This window comes from Pinus tabuliformis, chromosome 6, assembly GCF_031772625.1.
Source record: "Pinus tabuliformis cultivar Carrire ecotype Pingquan chromosome 6, CPIR1, whole genome shotgun sequence".
Lineage (NCBI taxonomy): Eukaryota > Viridiplantae > Streptophyta > Pinopsida > Pinales > Pinaceae > Pinus > Pinus tabuliformis.
Window position 1 is genome coordinate 1,395,951,228 of NC_142292.1, and position 16,527 is coordinate 1,395,967,754.

The window sequence follows — 16,527 nt, forward strand, 5'->3', positions numbered from 1 at the left end:
TATCACATCGTAACTTGCCTAGGGCTGATTTTCCTTAAGACGCTTCTTCCTCTTGCTGCGATATGTGATATGTGGGAGAAATGGCACCTTGCTACTTGGTGCTTCCCCATTCACTCATACTTTTGCCACATCATCTCCTCCTGTCACCTGGACAAGTCAAACATAGACTTTGACTTTCTCTAACTTCTTCATATGAACTCAGATTTGAGCATCATTCACACCGTTGGAATCAGGGTGACAAGCACTTCGATCTAATGCTAGGTATATTCAAATTCTACCACTTTGAGTTTTCAGCCTTTTAACATGCCACTGGTACTTTTTGAAGATCCAGCTGGATCAGTGAATCTAGTAGATCATTCAGGACACCCTCCGCATGCATGCAGTACTTGGAGAGGTGGTGGTGCACATCCATCGTTTAATCCCCTAGCTTGAAGATGGCAGAGGTATAAGGACATTTGGAGCCATGAGAACTGTATCCGGCTGGTTGAGTAAGGTAGTCTGTGAACTCATGGTCTTGTGGATCTGGTTTCAGTGGGTGATTCAGGCTAGTTAGTGGTCTTTGTCATCTTCAAGATCTGGCAAAAGCATTCACTCGTATGTTCCTAGTCTTAACTTAGCACATTTTTTTTGTATGGAGAACTATATTCGACCTTTCATAGATGAAATGTATGGGTTTGTGCTTTGGGGAGATTGGAATTGGAAGTGCCAAAAGCATGGCCTTCTTGGTCTTTTGGTTGGGTTTGAGTCCATTGTCCTATTCGTCCCGGTGTTTATCGAGTATGGAATTGGTTGTCTCGCATGGGTGCTTGCATGGTTTGGGTGGTAAAGGGTTTTGGATGTGGATGCTCCCCATACTCGGGCAAGAAAGAGGTGGAAGGGGTTTGGGTCGGTATAGAATTTTCTTTGCTTCCAAGGTATTTAGGCTTGGGTTGAGCTCGAATTCGAGCCATGGGTTCAAGTAACTCCATCTATGTCCTCTAGTGGCAGAGGGGCAAATGTAGAAGAACCATGGGGGTTTGTTTCTGGGTCAGTTCGATCCTATGGAATAAAGTCTATCAGGTTGGGAATTTATATTTAGCTAGATGTCAATTATGGTTTCGGAGTTCGTTATGGCTTGATGTTTGTCACCATAAGTTAGTTTATGAACATGCCTGTTTGATTTCTATGGCCCGGGTTCTCTTTAATGGGTCTTGTCAGAGGGGGTTTGGTGGGTTGCGAGCTCAGTGTAGCTATTGGCTCGAATTTCTTTTTAATTCCTGATACAATGTTCGTTTGGTGAAGTTGATAAGTTGTGGGGCATTCCACTATAATTATGAGGTCTTGAACATGGTTGGCATAAACAGTCCACTCAAGCTCGAAAATTGACAAAGGAAGATGAATGAAAACAGTGGTATCTGTATCCTGTATTGGAAGACAATTGATAGCAAAATGTGGAGTAGGTTCCTTACTTGACCGGTTTCGTTTGAATTTGATTTAACAATTTTGCAATGCAGGTGCAACCCTTGGTAGTTTCAAGCAACCAAGCTGCGACTTTGTTCTAGTTTGTACTAAGAGTTGGTAAAAGAAAAGTCTTTGTCAGCAAGCAGGGAAAGAATGCCCCGGGTATATAGTACAAGAAAGAATGGTCGTGAGGGTCGAGGTTGTGGAAAACAGAGGAAGGTCGCTTCGTCATCGAGAAACCAACCCAGCTCTTCTGTTGGGGCGGCTGGGGCACGCCATGGGTGGAAGCTGACCTCTCTCATAATTCAGGAAGCGCCTCAAGCATACCATGCTAGCACCTCCAACCCGATCAAGCAATTGATTACAGAGTAGGAGGCTTAGATCCGATAGATCAAATTGGATATGGATGAGTGTCAAGTAGTGATCCCGGACCCAGGCCACACTTGTGGTAGATCATCTCAATATAAGCATATAGTCTATCTGTTTTGGATGATGAAGAGCATTCTACCGAAAGCTCTAGAGCAATTTCCTCCTGACATGCACATCATCCCTGAGGGTCATCCGGATTACACTAAAGAATTAAAAAAAATAGTTTCAATTACAATAGCAGAGTGGTTGGCTGAGCTGAATTGAGCAACGTATCCCTTGCATACCCCACATGGAGTTGTCGGGTTCCATTGTGAAGGATCCTGATCCGGTGGATTTAGGTGATGATGAGTAGCGCTCGTGTATCCTTGTTTTTTTCTGTAGTAATTATTTTTATAGTTATTTAGAAAATAAGAATTACAAAGACTCTCAATTTTACCACCAAACTTAAAAAAAACATACATTACATTCAAATTCTAAATTGTCGTCTACCATGTTTAATTAATATCATCAAAATGCAGTCCAATATATTATTTCAATAGTCGTAGTCTAGAGGTTTAGGAATGACAGTTACATGCCCATACCATATTTTACGAGCAAGAATTTTTGTGTATAGATTTAGCTTATCCGTACAGTGAATCAAGGAATTTATTTTCTACACATAGCTGTATTGGTGAGTCTCGGTGCGTTTAAATAGGTTACTAATTAATTATCACAATACTGCTGTGACCAGTTGCGTACAGTAGTTGTCCAATGGATATTTGTGCGAATTACTAGCCGGTCTTTCCAAATTTAATTTAGTATACATAAAAAAACATTCGCTTATGTATTTTGAAATGGAAGATCTAATTGATCAAAGCTTTTTCTCTGCGGTGGAGGGATTCTTACAGTCACCAAGATATTGGTGGTCATTTTAGTAGCGGCTATTGTACAACATTCTAACGCAAACTTATCTATTTTCTTCGTCGCACTATCTTCTTATTTTTCGATGTATTTCTTGAGAATTCTCTCCCGTACATAAGATATTCAATACATCAAAGCTTTTGTTTCCTGTTAAATTGGCTTTTCTTTTACATCTATAGTATTATTTTCTCAACATCTGCAACATCCCCTGGGTTTCAATATAATTTTACCTGCACATTCATGTTAGGGATTCTTCTCCCTAACCTGATAATGGACCTCCAGGTTAGTTATTCTCCCTAGGGCCTACCTCATAATTTCATTTCCAGCTTTTGTAGTTGGGTGACCAATCCTCAGGAAATATATGGCGGTGCAATTGGCTAGATCTGCTGGTGACAGCAAATGCGTGGTTATTGCTTGGACGTTGTTGCTGTCAGTGCTTCGTTTGACGCAATGCAGGCATGTAGCCAATTTATCAGCACCTGAAGTGGCTGGTGTCAGACTACCTCACAAACGCCCGGTTGGATTTAGAGTCGATCTTGTGCACAGAGATTCACCTCTCTCCATTATATGCAGGTAATATTACACCCCCCGAGCGCTTGAAACAAGCAATAAAATGCAGTCGAGCAAGACAACAGAAATTGCTGAAGTCTGTTGGTGACGAGAAGATCGTTGCGGGGTCAGGAGTCGGAGAATATTTTTTGGCGGCGGCCATTGGCACGCCATCCATACCCTTTCTTGCGATCCCGGACACGAGCGGTGACCTGATATGGACGCAGTGCGAGCCATGCCGTGATTGCTACGAGCAGCCAGATCCAATCTATGATCCCTCCAGCTCTTCCACTTACGGTAGCGTTCCCTGCCCAAGCCCTATGTGTCAAGATCTTCCGTCCTATTGCGCCTCTCCTGAGCACTGCATTACCTGAACTTGTACCTTGACCTATCAACCACTGGGGGTATCCTTTCGTACGAGACGTTAGCTCCTTCTTCGCAACTACTTAGTACTTACCCGTATTGTGTTTGGTTGCTCGAATTCCACTCACGGAAGTAACTTGGAGAGCGCAGATGCATTAATAGGGTTCGGCCGAGGTCCTCTATCCTCATCTCACAGCTTGGCCGGTCAGGGGGTAATAAGTTTTCTTACTGTCTGGTTTCTATAATGTTTCTGCTTCCAAAACCAGTCTTTTGTTTATAGGCAACTCTGCTAGCTTGGAATCCGGGAAGTTCGGTTCGACTCGTCTTATTCAGATCTCTGCGAAACCAAGTCTCTATTATATTTTGTTGAAGGGGATCAGTGTTGGCGGTAAATGGTTGGATATCCCTGATGGTACTTTCGATCCCACACCCGATGGCTCCAGTGGACATATCATAGACTCTACAATCAGCTTCACATTGCTGAAAGACGTTGCATATGAGGCTGTGAGTAACGCACTGATCTCAGCGATTAGTCTCCCTAAGACCGAGAGTCCCTTGGGACTGGACCTCTGTTTTAAACTACCGTTGGGCTCTTCAACTGTAAATGATCCGGCTGTAACATTCCACTTCGATGGGGCAGATTGGGATTTGCCAACAGAGAACTACTTAGTCCCGGATGGAAGTGGCGCAATCTGCCTTGCCATGCAAAGTAATGAAGCGCCATGAGTGATTGGTAGTATTCGACAGCAGAAGTTTCATATACTCTATGATAATGAGAAGCACTTGCTGTCCTTCGCGCCTACGGTTTGTGATAGTTTGTAAGAGAGAAAGATGGTTCTGTGATAGGTTGTAGCTTGTAAGAGAGAAAGATGGTTCTAGGCTATAGTTCTCTTCTAGCCGGGTATGATTTGATTTTTTATTTGTTTCTTTATTGTTTGTAGTTTTCTATTGCATGGTCTAAAAAATTTAGAAATTAGTTTAGTTTGGAAATTCAGGGTTTAGTTTGGAAATTCATTAGGAAAAAATTTAGTATAGTTGGGAAATTCAAGTAAGATTATGATAAAATTTAGTATAGAGTTTTGAAAAATTAGGTTAAACTCATAAAATTTCAAGATGTTAATGTTGATATCTATTTTTACCAAAAAACAATTCAAACATCAACATTATGAATTTTTAATTTTTTTTATCAAATTCCAAAACAAAATATATATGAATGCTGGGTTAATAAATAAAAAATATTTGTTTCCAATAAAGTTTTTATAAAATTATTTAATCATTTTAAATTGATTTATCTCAATTATAATTTTGTTTAATTAAATAAATTATAAAATTTATAATATATTAACATATAAATGTATTAAAGTAATAAAAGAAGTTACTCCCGGCTAAATGTTTTATAATGTAATTTGGAGAGATCTGTTAGCTGAATGTTTTACATTTATAAAATTAGTTAATCATTTTAAATTGATTTATCTCAATTATAATTTTGTTTAATTAAATAAATTATAAAATTTATAATATATTAAAATATAAATATATTAAAATAATAAAAAAGAGTGACAATTAGCTAAATGTTTTATAATATAATTTGGAAAGATAGGTTAACTAAATGTTTTATATTGTAATTTGGAGAGATCCATTTATTAAAGAAGAGACCATTATATTAAAAAGACATTAAGAAATAGAATGATATAATTTCACTAGAGAAAATATAATGAAATAATTTTATTAGAGGAAATATAGTAAAATAAGTTTTTTAGAGAAAATATAAATAATTGCATGTATATAAATAAGTTTTAGGTTTATTTTAAATTGATTTAAAAAATATATATGGTTATCAAAATTTTTAATTTATAATTATTTTGTCTATGGAGCTTTGGATTGACAATGAATGGGTGTATTTTTAAGGCATTCCTTGCCATAGGTCACGGGTTCAAATCCCCATGGGTGCTTAGGTAATATTATATAGAAAAAAAATGTATAATTATTTTAATTATTTAAAATTAAGAATTAACATATAACATTAAAAAACATAATAAAGGATTTGATTTTTTATATATTTGCTGGATTTAAAATTTAAGGTGAATATTTAATTAAAGTGATATTTTATATAACAACTTGAATTAAAATCTACTCATATATATAAAAAAAAATGTTCACACTTTATGTATCATGGGGAAGAAGGGACAAATAAAGTTATAAATTTTTTATTATTTTTATAAAATTATACTTTTCAAAAATAAAATAATTTTATAATTTTCTAGTAAATTCATTTTAACTTTCATTTAATTAAAAATATTAAGTAAATATTAAATATTCATTTTTAATTCATGATAATGATGGGGTGGACATCCTTTGACATCATATTGATCGTTGTTTATTTAAATCTGTGTTTTGATGATTCAATAACTTGCAACAAGATCATGAAGCTCACTTTGTTTGGTTTTTATATGCTAGCACATTATGGATATCTATATCGTGTGACGATTGTTATGAAAATACCATTTAATAATTGTGTATATTAAGCCATAGCAATGAGATAATTTTATTTATTTATCTCGCAATTAACTTTATTTTTATTAAAAAAAAATTCCTTATTATTGATCTTGTTCTCACTATAGTTGGTTATGATATTCGGAGTGGTTGGTGAAGGATCTTTTCTTATAGTAAATGAATATAAATTGCAAATTACACCTCACTATTGGTAGTTTGAGTAAACAATATGGAAAATGTTTATGTTAATTTAGGACTCATTTTAGCCAAAGAGCTTAGTGTTAAATTGTCAAACTGTTTTAGGATATTCCATGATAGTCATCAATGTGATACTTGATAGATAGCAAGTTGATAAATCATGTTACAAAATGAGCCAAAAAAAAACAATAAATAAAATATTATTTATCCATATACAATAAAGTACTAAGATAAAGAAAAATCAATTAATCAAAAATTTATATAAATGATTAATAAAAAAAATTGGTATTCAAACTACTATACAATATCACATAATGATTTTGATTTCTTTTTCTTCTCCTACCATTCATTATACAAATATCCTCACATCAATGAAATCAAACAAATCATCAACCTCGTTTTGAAACAAGAGAATCAAGGACAATTTCCATTATGTATCACATTTAAACCTTATCATTGTCGAAGCTTATATACGGATTTCTTCAAATGCCTAAATATGGTGTGATATTTGTAGTGTGGAAGAAATGAAGCTATCTTTAAGAAAAAATAGTATTTTTAGACACTACTATGTTGGGTAAATTTTTTTTAACTTCAAGTGGAATGGGGATTTGGAATTAACCTAAGGTAACATAAGATTGAAATTATTAGTTTTGTGTTTAGTTGGTGTTAGCTTTGTTCTTATTAGTCCCTGCCTGGGACTAATAGCGATGGATCGATCGTTGACCATATATTAACCGGTCCTTTGACCAAAAAAATTCTGCACTATCAAAGTTTAACCAAAGTTTATCTCTGCAAATATCGGTGTAAAAAATTTATAACCAAAGTTGCGAATTGGAGGCCTTATTGCACGCTTCACGTGCCCCGATGTTAAAATAAATTCCGGTGTAATCTTTTTACCCAAACTTTTCATTTGATTAATTCCGGTGTAATCTTTTTACCCAAACTTTTCATTTGATTATCCGGTGTAATAGCTTTATCCAAAGTTTCCAAGCATGAGGTTTTTCAAACTTTGGTTAAATTTTTTTTTCCAATCCAGAATGTTTGCAACCATTCAATAAATGCGCATGAGGGTTTTCAAACTTTGGATACAGGATTTTTTCGATGCAGTAAGTTATGCAACCTCGCAATAAGACCTTCAAATTCAAACTTTGCATAGAAGTAGTTTTGGTCTCCTTATTAAATAACATTAATCGAATTCACATTGCGTTAATATAGGATTGATCGAAATTAGATTTTATTATTCATTTTCGGTACAAAATTTAATTTAATTTCGCCCGTCCTAGGGACACTTGGACATGCATGCTCTATCCATCTGCCAGGCTCTTAATCCAACACTGATGGTCTTTGGAACCCGTTTAAGACAACCACTTTTTCCCCGGAACTTGAGGTTCTCCACCATTATGCCCCTTCCTCGCTAGGGTTCAGGCTCTGCAACCTTCTCCTCCGGTATGAAGAATTCATCTTGGGAATGTTATTTTCAACCAACATACAAGTGCGAAAATTAGATTATCATATTTGCCTTCGATATGTTAGCATTAGGATAAGTTTGCTACGTTTAATTCACACTATGCACTTGCAGGTTTTCTCACTTCCCTCCAAGCGATGGCGAGACCCTTACGAAAAGAGTCAAAATAGGTCTTGTGCGCTCTCCACCAGGTAACTGAGATTTCTTAATCCCTTCAATGGATTTATCCTTCTTCTGTTTGGTTATTCCACCTGGTTTTGGTATAATTAACCACCAAGGTTTGGCGACACACTGATTACAATGCCTTATCACATAGGTACTTTCTGGGTTGTTTTCTCTATTGGTAATTCATTAGTTACATAGATGGTCTGCAAAGAGATAGGGTTTTTAATCGGTTCTTTCCTTGCTGGAACATGTTCGTGCTCCTCCACTTCTCGTTTGGCAACGAGTACGACACCAAACGATTCTAACAATTTCTTTTCTTTCCCGTTCCAGGTTTCACAATTTTCTCTCCTAACGAGTAAGAGCGTTTATGTTTTCTGAGCTTTTTTAGAATAATCATATATACAAATGTATTGTTCAACCTTCTTCATATGATTAAATTACCCTCAAATCAAGAGGGATCCTTCCTCGTGGAAGCCTTTCGATCATCTGAGTGGTGTTTTTCTTACCACAGTTTGCAAGTTGATAGTTTTGAGCATTAATCTTGTAAAGGAAATTGTAATTATACGATGATTTGTTGAACAGTTGGGTTCTTATTCCCTCATATTTGCACTGAACTTTGAATTACGAATTAGTATTTTTTTTTTTTTCTACCCACTCCAGGTTTGTTAATTGACATGAAGTTTCCATACCTATTTGGTTTCTTCTTTTTTCCATGCCAAATTTTCTGCGGATTTATGTTAATGGAATACGTTAGTATTATTGATGGAATTATGTTAACATAAATTTCGGTGTTATGTTATAGATTAAATAGAAATAAGCATTGTGCCTCTCTAAATTTAGTCATGATTTCCTCTGTGCTGCGCTTGTCTCATTCCGCTGTAAAGATTGATTTCCTTTGTAGTTTCTTTTTGTGAAAAAATTTGGTTCTTATTCAAGAAGTTTGCACCAATCAAATCTGAGTTAACTTCACAGTGAATTTATGTAATTTCTCATTCCTTTTTCTGATTTTTGAATAGGTACTAGGTTACATTTTTAACATAGTTAACCCTTAGATTTCTAAGTTACCCTGTAATTTCCTTTTTAGTACGTACCTAGCTGTGATTGGCACCTAGTTTATCCAGGATCCACTCACTTCCCTTATGGTCCTATTAAAAGATTCTATTTGGTTATGGACTACCCCTAGCAAGCTTTATGCTTGCGATCCACTCACTTCCGTTAAGGTGCTATTAAAAGATTGTATTTGGATATGGACTACCCCTAGCCATCCAACCAGAATCCCAATTATCCACTATGAATCTCCTTCTATAAATGATGTTAAAATGCCATTAATTTTTAGGCCCAAACTAACATAAAAGTAGTACTCACGCTTATACTATTCCTACAATATGTATACATATTCATTGGACCTTCTAAGTAAGATTGTACTTCTAGATTCTATAAACATTTAAAAATATTTCTTTTCAAATATCAACAAAAATTAGAAATACGCATCATGTCTTCTTTGCTAATATCTTTTTTTATAGTCCTTTTCTTTGTTGCAATTAACACATAGATAAAACAAAGTACTCTTCTAATCAGAAGAATAAGAAAATCTTGTAGAGATACTTATATGTTCCCTGACTGTACTATAAAAGAATTCCACTAGGAAGATCTCTATGCCCAACCACGACACTGGCAATGACATTCAGTCTCCCCTGAGGTTCTTCCTCTCCACACAGTTTGAAAATTCCTATATTGGATGTAGCATGTTCCCAAACCTTAGGACTGTATGAGTCTAGTCTAGTACTGTACTCTCAAGGATTGGTCCAATGGTTTCACTCGCTTTAAGTCCAGCTCAAGAACGCCTCAGTATGGCAGTCTCTTGTTCAAGGTATTAGCTCCATTTCTCACTTCTCTTTCTATCCTCTAGCCTTCACCTACTATCCTTGGATTTTGTCCTCTGAGATGGGTTTTTTTTTCATCTTTAGGAAGAGAGAAACTAATAATTGTCTCTAGCCGTATCGAGGGTTAAAGATTCCCTTTAATTTTTCTTTTATTTATTATTGGTCCATGTCATATCATCATTCCTTCATTTTCGATTTTTATATATTTTGTTTTAATACAAAATTTCCTACTATACCTCTTCCGCCAGGTCATAAGTTACTAAGTCATGTAAAGTAAAATTCAATTAACAGTAAAACAAATATTCATAGCACTCGTGTGGCACATCTTCTCCCCCTCATGTGAATTATCATCCTTAGTTTTTAATCCAGTCTTTTGGAACATATCAAGGTATGTCATCCTCTGAGGTGGCCTCTTTTAGGTTGAAGTGCTTCCATTACACTTTAACCTCGATGATAGCTCACCTCCGTAGCATTGTTTCTCTTTGTTCGTGAATACGCAGAGGATCTACACGAAATTCTTTTTCTGGTTCGATTTGCATTTCAATGATCACCTGTCATTAGTTCATGTTGAGTATAATTTTATATCCACATAGTTCAAATTACAACATAAAATTTTACCTGTACATGTTGCCAATTAATCATGTGCCTAGGATCATATATATATTCCTTTAACAAGGAAACATGAAAGACAATATATATGACCCGGTAGTGCAAATTTATATGCTACAAGTTTGACTATTTCGAGGATCTTAAAGGATCCACAATATCAGGGTGCTAAATTTTCACAACTACCCCATCATAAAGTACTCTCTTTAGGCTTAACTCAGATGTAAACATGATCTCTTACACAGAATTCCCGGTAGGTCCTTTTTTTTGTAAGCATAAGTCTTTTTTCTATCTTGGGTTGCTTTCAAATTTTGTCATACTTTCCTCACTGTGTGGTCCATTTTGAGTTAGCATGTCAAATCCTATTACCAATCTATCCTCAAGGTTGTTGTTCTAGTTAATGGGTATCCCTGTATCGTTTTCCATACAATACCTCAAAAGGACTCATTCTCAATTAACTAATGACAGGTGATAGTTAACTCACTCTGTTTTCCCATCGTTTTGAAGGTGGTATGCGGTGCTAAACTGAGTTTGGGTATAAAAACTACTTATTAAAAAATAACAAAAAAATTATATATCACAGATATTATATAAAATTTCCAAAATAAAAAAATATATATCTAATTCGCCATAATTACACTTATATAAAAATAAAAGTTCATCACTCTTTCTATTTCATTTGAAGAGTACACCCATGTTCATTTTGAAATATTAAATTATATAATTTGTATTTAATAATTAAACTTGTCCAACACACTGGGCGTTGTTTTATTACACATTCAAGTGAATTATGCGATTGTGTGATTCTTTTCTCTCTTCTGGAATAAGATGCCTTTGTGATAGCCTTCTATGAACGCATTAAATTAATATGAAAATTGTATTTCCTTTGAAATTCGATTAAGTGAATTATGCGATTGTGTGATGCAGACAGCAAGATCTTTCAACGCCATGCAGACAGCAAGATCTTTCAGGTAAGGTAGCAAGTTTGTTCGACGAAGGCAGGTTTTTAGCGAAACAGAAAGTTTAGACATGTTGCACAGAGCGTTTGTATTGTGTTGTTATGGCAGACCCCGGCAAGATCTTTCAGGTAAGGTAGCAAGTTTGTTCGACGAAGGAAGGTTTTTAGTTAAACAGAAAGTTTAGACATGTTGCACAGAGCGTTTGTATTGTGTTGTTGTGGCAGACCCCGACAGGGACTACCGGCTGCATGCAGCACTTGTTTTATTAGTTTCGTTTAATATTTCGATCTTGGTTATTTGGTTATTAAATAGTGTTTATATGTAGATTAGAGAATGATATACATGCTTTAGTTTTTATGAAGGAATATGGATTTCCTGCAAATAGGTTTCATTGAATTTTGACTTTTTGGCATATTTGGTATATGATTATGAGAATTTATATGTAAACTATCTTTTCTATATGAATACATGTTAGTTAGGGATTTTTCTCCCTAGTCTCATAATGCACCTTCATGTTAGTTATTCTTTCTATTTCAACCCATCAGATCTAATTTATATGGGAGAATTTAATTCTAACTGGTGTTAAAATAGTCTTTCCAAATGTTGTAGTTCAGTTTTATTTAATTCAATTTAAATTTAGTTTAATTTTAATTATTTATTACTAATATTTTTATTTTTTATTTTAACATCATCGATTTCTATATTACGTTTCGAAAAAAGGAGAAAATGGAGACTTCTCTCCTGTAGTACATGATTATTCGCCGAGTGGTGCTAGCAGTGAAGGATTTACAACCAGATCCTCCAGGTTCCCGCCACTTAGGCTTTGAGATGAAAGATAAACTGGAGTATATCCGGACAAATTGAAAAACTAAAAGGCAACATTTGCAGAACATTTTCACTCAATATTAAGATGATTGATATGCCTGACTATGATAACTGAGGAGAAGCTTGATTTTCCAAATTGAAACGCCTGACTGATCCGCGCCAACAAAGAGGAGAAGCCTAATTGCCTATTTGTAGAGCCTGGCTGACTTGCGACAAAGAGGAAGAAGAGGACAAATCCTGAGAAGGAGAGGGGTCCGAGGCTCGATCCTGGTACATTGTCATGGGGACACTATTCTTGGAGCACTGTAAGTCAGATATGCTACCCGGAGAGAGGATCCATGAGGGAGGGATGCCCAAAAGCATCAAGGGGAAGGGGAATCTAAGACAGGAGATATATACAGGTCCACATGACCGAGCGTTCAATTGAGCAGAAAGGGAGAGAGGTGGGCTTATGGAAGAGAAGGGACTAAAAGGGGATGCAGGAGCAAGGAGGTCTGAAGGAGGAGCGACCACCTAGCTGAAGTCTCGTGCATAGGAATTTTCTGAATGCGTCAGACCCCTTTGTCTATCTTAGTCATGATGAGAGAGTTATAATTCTTCGATCCTTCCACTATGTCTGAACTTATAGGTTTATTGCAAAGCTGATTGAGAGAAAAGTTCTAAACAGTCATGGCAATTGGTGATAAGTCTCCACTCCGTTGCAAACTAAACAACCCTGAGGTCTGGCGCACACCTTATTGGCCTGTTTATCTGCGTCCTTATTTAAGCTGTGCAAAACATGATGGAAGCACAGATCTTTCATATGGTGAGCTAGGTTTTGACAGCGGCTTAAAGTCTGATGGAGGCACACATTGAGGGGGTCTCTCTTTTGGACCATTGAACTAATGACCACTGCTGAATCTCCAAAGATGGAGGCTGCATCAGTGCCAAGCTTCCCAAGCTGAAGAAGTCCCTGATATAGGGCCAGGGCTTATGCCCTGTTGTTGGAGATGTGTCCAAGACCCCATTCATATTATAAAACAATTTCTCCATTTGCATCAAGGATCACTCCTCCAGCCCCTGCAGCACCTGGATTCGACTTTGAAGCTACGTAAAAAAGGACACTGCACCTTTTGGAATTTTGGATCCAAGCAGCAAACTCATTTTCTTTGAGTCTTATTTTCCAGTTCTGAGGGACAATGTTTTGCTTGTTGCTAGCTATGCTACCTATGTGCCTGCTGTTGTTTTTGTCCAACAAGTGACTAATGAAACTTTGTTCTTCCACACTGAGCTCGTTGATGTCTATTCCCCTCTGATTTTTGGTTGATATGGTTTCAAGGGTGAGACTCCTTGCTTTGCTGCAGAGACTTCTAGTATTCGATCCCTTGTCCTTAAAAACTTTTCGATTGCGAGCCAACCAAATATTCCATAACATGGTATAAGGGAGAAGGTCCCAAACCCTCTTCGCTATGCTGTTCTTCCTTCACTGCCAGGAGAAATTCTTTTTCCATTTGTGAAAAATTTCTCCTATGGTAATTTGGCTGGTCCACGAAGTCTGGTTGTTCTGAGACAAGTTTCCCCAACATTCAGTAGCAAAGGGGCAGTCAATAAAAAGGTGGTGGATGGTTTCCTCATCCGCCAAGCAATTGGGACAGCGAGAAGGGCCGATGATACCACACCTTTGCAGATTTCCAGCGGTAAGAGTCTTGCCTTTAAGAAGAGTCCATATAAAAAATTTGATTTTTGGAAGGGCCTCAGACTTCCAAACAGCCTTCCAATGATTCCAGATTGGCATCGGATAATTGCTGCTGCAGAGGGATTGGTGAGCAGCCTTAATGGTATATAGAGATCCGGAGGAGTCCCATCTGAATCCATCTAAATCATTTTTTTGACAGGGGCTATGCTATGCAGGTGGGACTGAAGGGATGACAAACTGATTTTGAGATTATTGGGTATAACAGGGAAGGACCATCCAGACCATAGAAGGGTTGAAGGATCCCACTGAGAGATCTAATCCAAATGGTGAATACCAGCTCTTTCAAAAAATGAGAGGATGGGGTTGACTCTTGCTTGCGTATTGATAGGTTGTTGTCCCATGATTTTGTCCGCTCCAATGTTGATGCTTGCTCCTCCCTTAGGAATTTTGGAGGTATTTTGGACAATTATAGGAATTGCATTTTTGCATAAGTGCCAGATTTTGGTGGAGTCTCTGTTGGGGATGTCCTGGTCGAGGAGCTGTTGCCTTGGAAAATTTAAATATTTAATTTCAACGACCCTTTTCCACCATGCAAGAAGACGAGTTATGAGTCTCCAAACAATTTTGCCTCCGAAAGCTAAGTTGAGAAATCTGGGAGATTTGATGCCAAGACCACCTCGATCTTGGGGTTGAATTACTTGCGTCCATCTGATCAAATTAAATTTCTTTTTGTCTTGTTTCCCTCCTTGCCACAAGAAATGTCGAAGGATGCCTTCCATTTTGTGGTGGAAGGAGGCAGGGGCTTGAAGAAGAGTGAAATGGTATAAAGGCAAAGAGGATATACCGGATTTAAGAAGGATGAGGCGACCAACTAGATTCAACCATATTGAGCCCCACTGTTGGACTTTCCTTTTCATCTTATCGATTATAGTGTCCTAGACTTCTACCCTCAAGGGCCCTGCACTTACAGGGATGCCCAGGTATGAAAAATGATTCCAGTCATAGTTGCATGAGACCCAAAATGTCGCTGCTATATTGTGGAGGACCTGCGCTGATGTGTTCCAACCATAAATACAACTTTTTTGCTGATTAACCAGGCCACCAGAGTAATCCATGAATTTGTCCAGAAGGACTTTGAAGCGCCTCCGGGGTGGTGCTCGCCCCCCTTGTTCCTTGTTGTCTGTATCTTTGTCATGCTGACCTAGGATGAAAGATTCTATGGGTGTCTGAGTTCCCATAGCTATATCTTTCTGCGCGTTCTCGTCCAGATGCTGCCTGGTGGATTTCCTGCCCGAACCAAGCTTCTTATAAGTATCACTCGATCCTCCATGATCTTTGGAAGAGCTCCTGGTGATTTTGTTTAAAGGAGGGTCCAGAGGGGGCTGTGAGGAGATGATCAGGGGCAGGGAGGATTTGGAAGAGCTTTGGGGTTGGCTATCATGAGAGGGAGGGTCAAGGGGATGGCCTTCTGGGAGAGAAAGAATAGAAAATGGGTTAGATGAGGGGGCTGGAGGAGGGGAGCGGGGGGGAGATTTGGAGGGTGCAGGAGGAGAGGGGGAAGGATGACCTTCTGCTGAGGTCGATGGATCTGCTTCAGGAGTGGCTTTAACCAGGGATGCCGATTTCTTTTTTTTAACAACTTCCCATTGTTTCGCTTGAGGACCGTTTTCTACATTAATAAGCTTAGTACATCGATTTGCAAAGTGGTCGTACTCGTGACATACCTTGCACTTGAATGGGATCTGCTCATAGTCCAGCTGTTGAATATGGCTCCAATCGTCCACTTTGAGCTTGATGGCTTCAGGGAGGCCTTTTCTGAGATCCACTTCCACACAGATCCGAGCACAAGCTTGCATGTTGTCCTTTGGCTCACTTCAGTCAACATATTTGCCCACTGCATTCCCTATGGCTCGAACCGAATCGTCCCCCCAGCAATGAAGGGGGAGATGAGGGAGCTGGACCCAAACTGGGATAACGCTGGGAAAATCAAGCTCAGGATCAAAATCAGGGGTCCATTTGTTGAGATACAGGCCCCTGGAATCAATGAATTATGGCCCGTTTCTGAAAATTAAATCCTTGTCTTCTTTGGATTCAAAATGAAATGTGAAATACCCTTTCCCACAGAATCTGATGGATATTTTCCCTTGTATCTTATCTGACTAGTTTCTCTCAACCCATCTTTGGACGGTTTTCGGAGAGGGCCAGAGGCCCGTGAACTGACCAATGAGTCCTTTTTCTACCAGCGAAGGAGCGGCCAAGCGAGGTAGGGCAGGAGGCAAGAGAACTTCTTGAAGGCCATCGAGCTTCTTAACAAATTTTGAACAGCGGGTTGAGGGCGCTTGAAGAGGTAGTGATTTCACTAAGTTTGAGAACGCCTGCTGAATGTTGATCCCCTCCAGTGGAGCCTCCGGAAAGGTCATGAGCGATAAATGAAGAACCAAACGGCTGCGTAGCAAGAACCCTTGGCAGCGCGCGCAGTAGCTCGAGTCTTCAATTACTAATATTTTTAATATAATTTTATTTAATTAATTTTTTTCCACGATCTGTTTTAATTTTTATCCATAATCCCTTAAAATCTTCGCTTACTAATATTTCCAATATAATTTTACATAACTAATTCCCCTTGCTCTGAAAAAA

The 16,527-nt window shown here is 37.7% G+C and overlaps 1 protein-coding gene across 1 annotated transcript; it reads left to right on the forward strand.

Annotated features, from left to right (window-relative positions):
* Positions 1-3,070: 3,070 nt before the first annotated feature.
* On the forward strand, positions 3,071-4,347 carry LOC149263860 (aspartic proteinase nepenthesin-2-like). The gene is made up of 3 exons (XM_089391380.1): positions 3,071-3,282; positions 3,329-3,555; positions 3,902-4,347. Exons 1-3 carry the CDS (start codon positions 3,071-3,073, stop codon positions 4,345-4,347), a joined length of 885 nt encoding a protein of 294 aa, XP_089247506.1.
* Positions 4,348-16,527: the final 12,180 nt, after the last annotated feature.

Bases quoted from the DNA above. Each gene is read 5' to 3' on its own strand.
- LOC149263860 (XM_089391380.1), top strand. From the start codon at position 3,071: ATGGCGGTGCAATTGGCTAGATCTGCTGGTGACAGCAAATGCGTGGTT. The intron at 3,283-3,328 runs GTAATATTACAC...AATAAAATGCAG, and splicing joins CCTCTCTCCATTATATGCAG to TCGAGCAAGACAACAGAAAT. The intron at 3,556-3,901 runs GTAGCGTTCCCT...TTTTGTTTATAG, and splicing joins CTCCAGCTCTTCCACTTACG to GCAACTCTGCTAGCTTGGAA.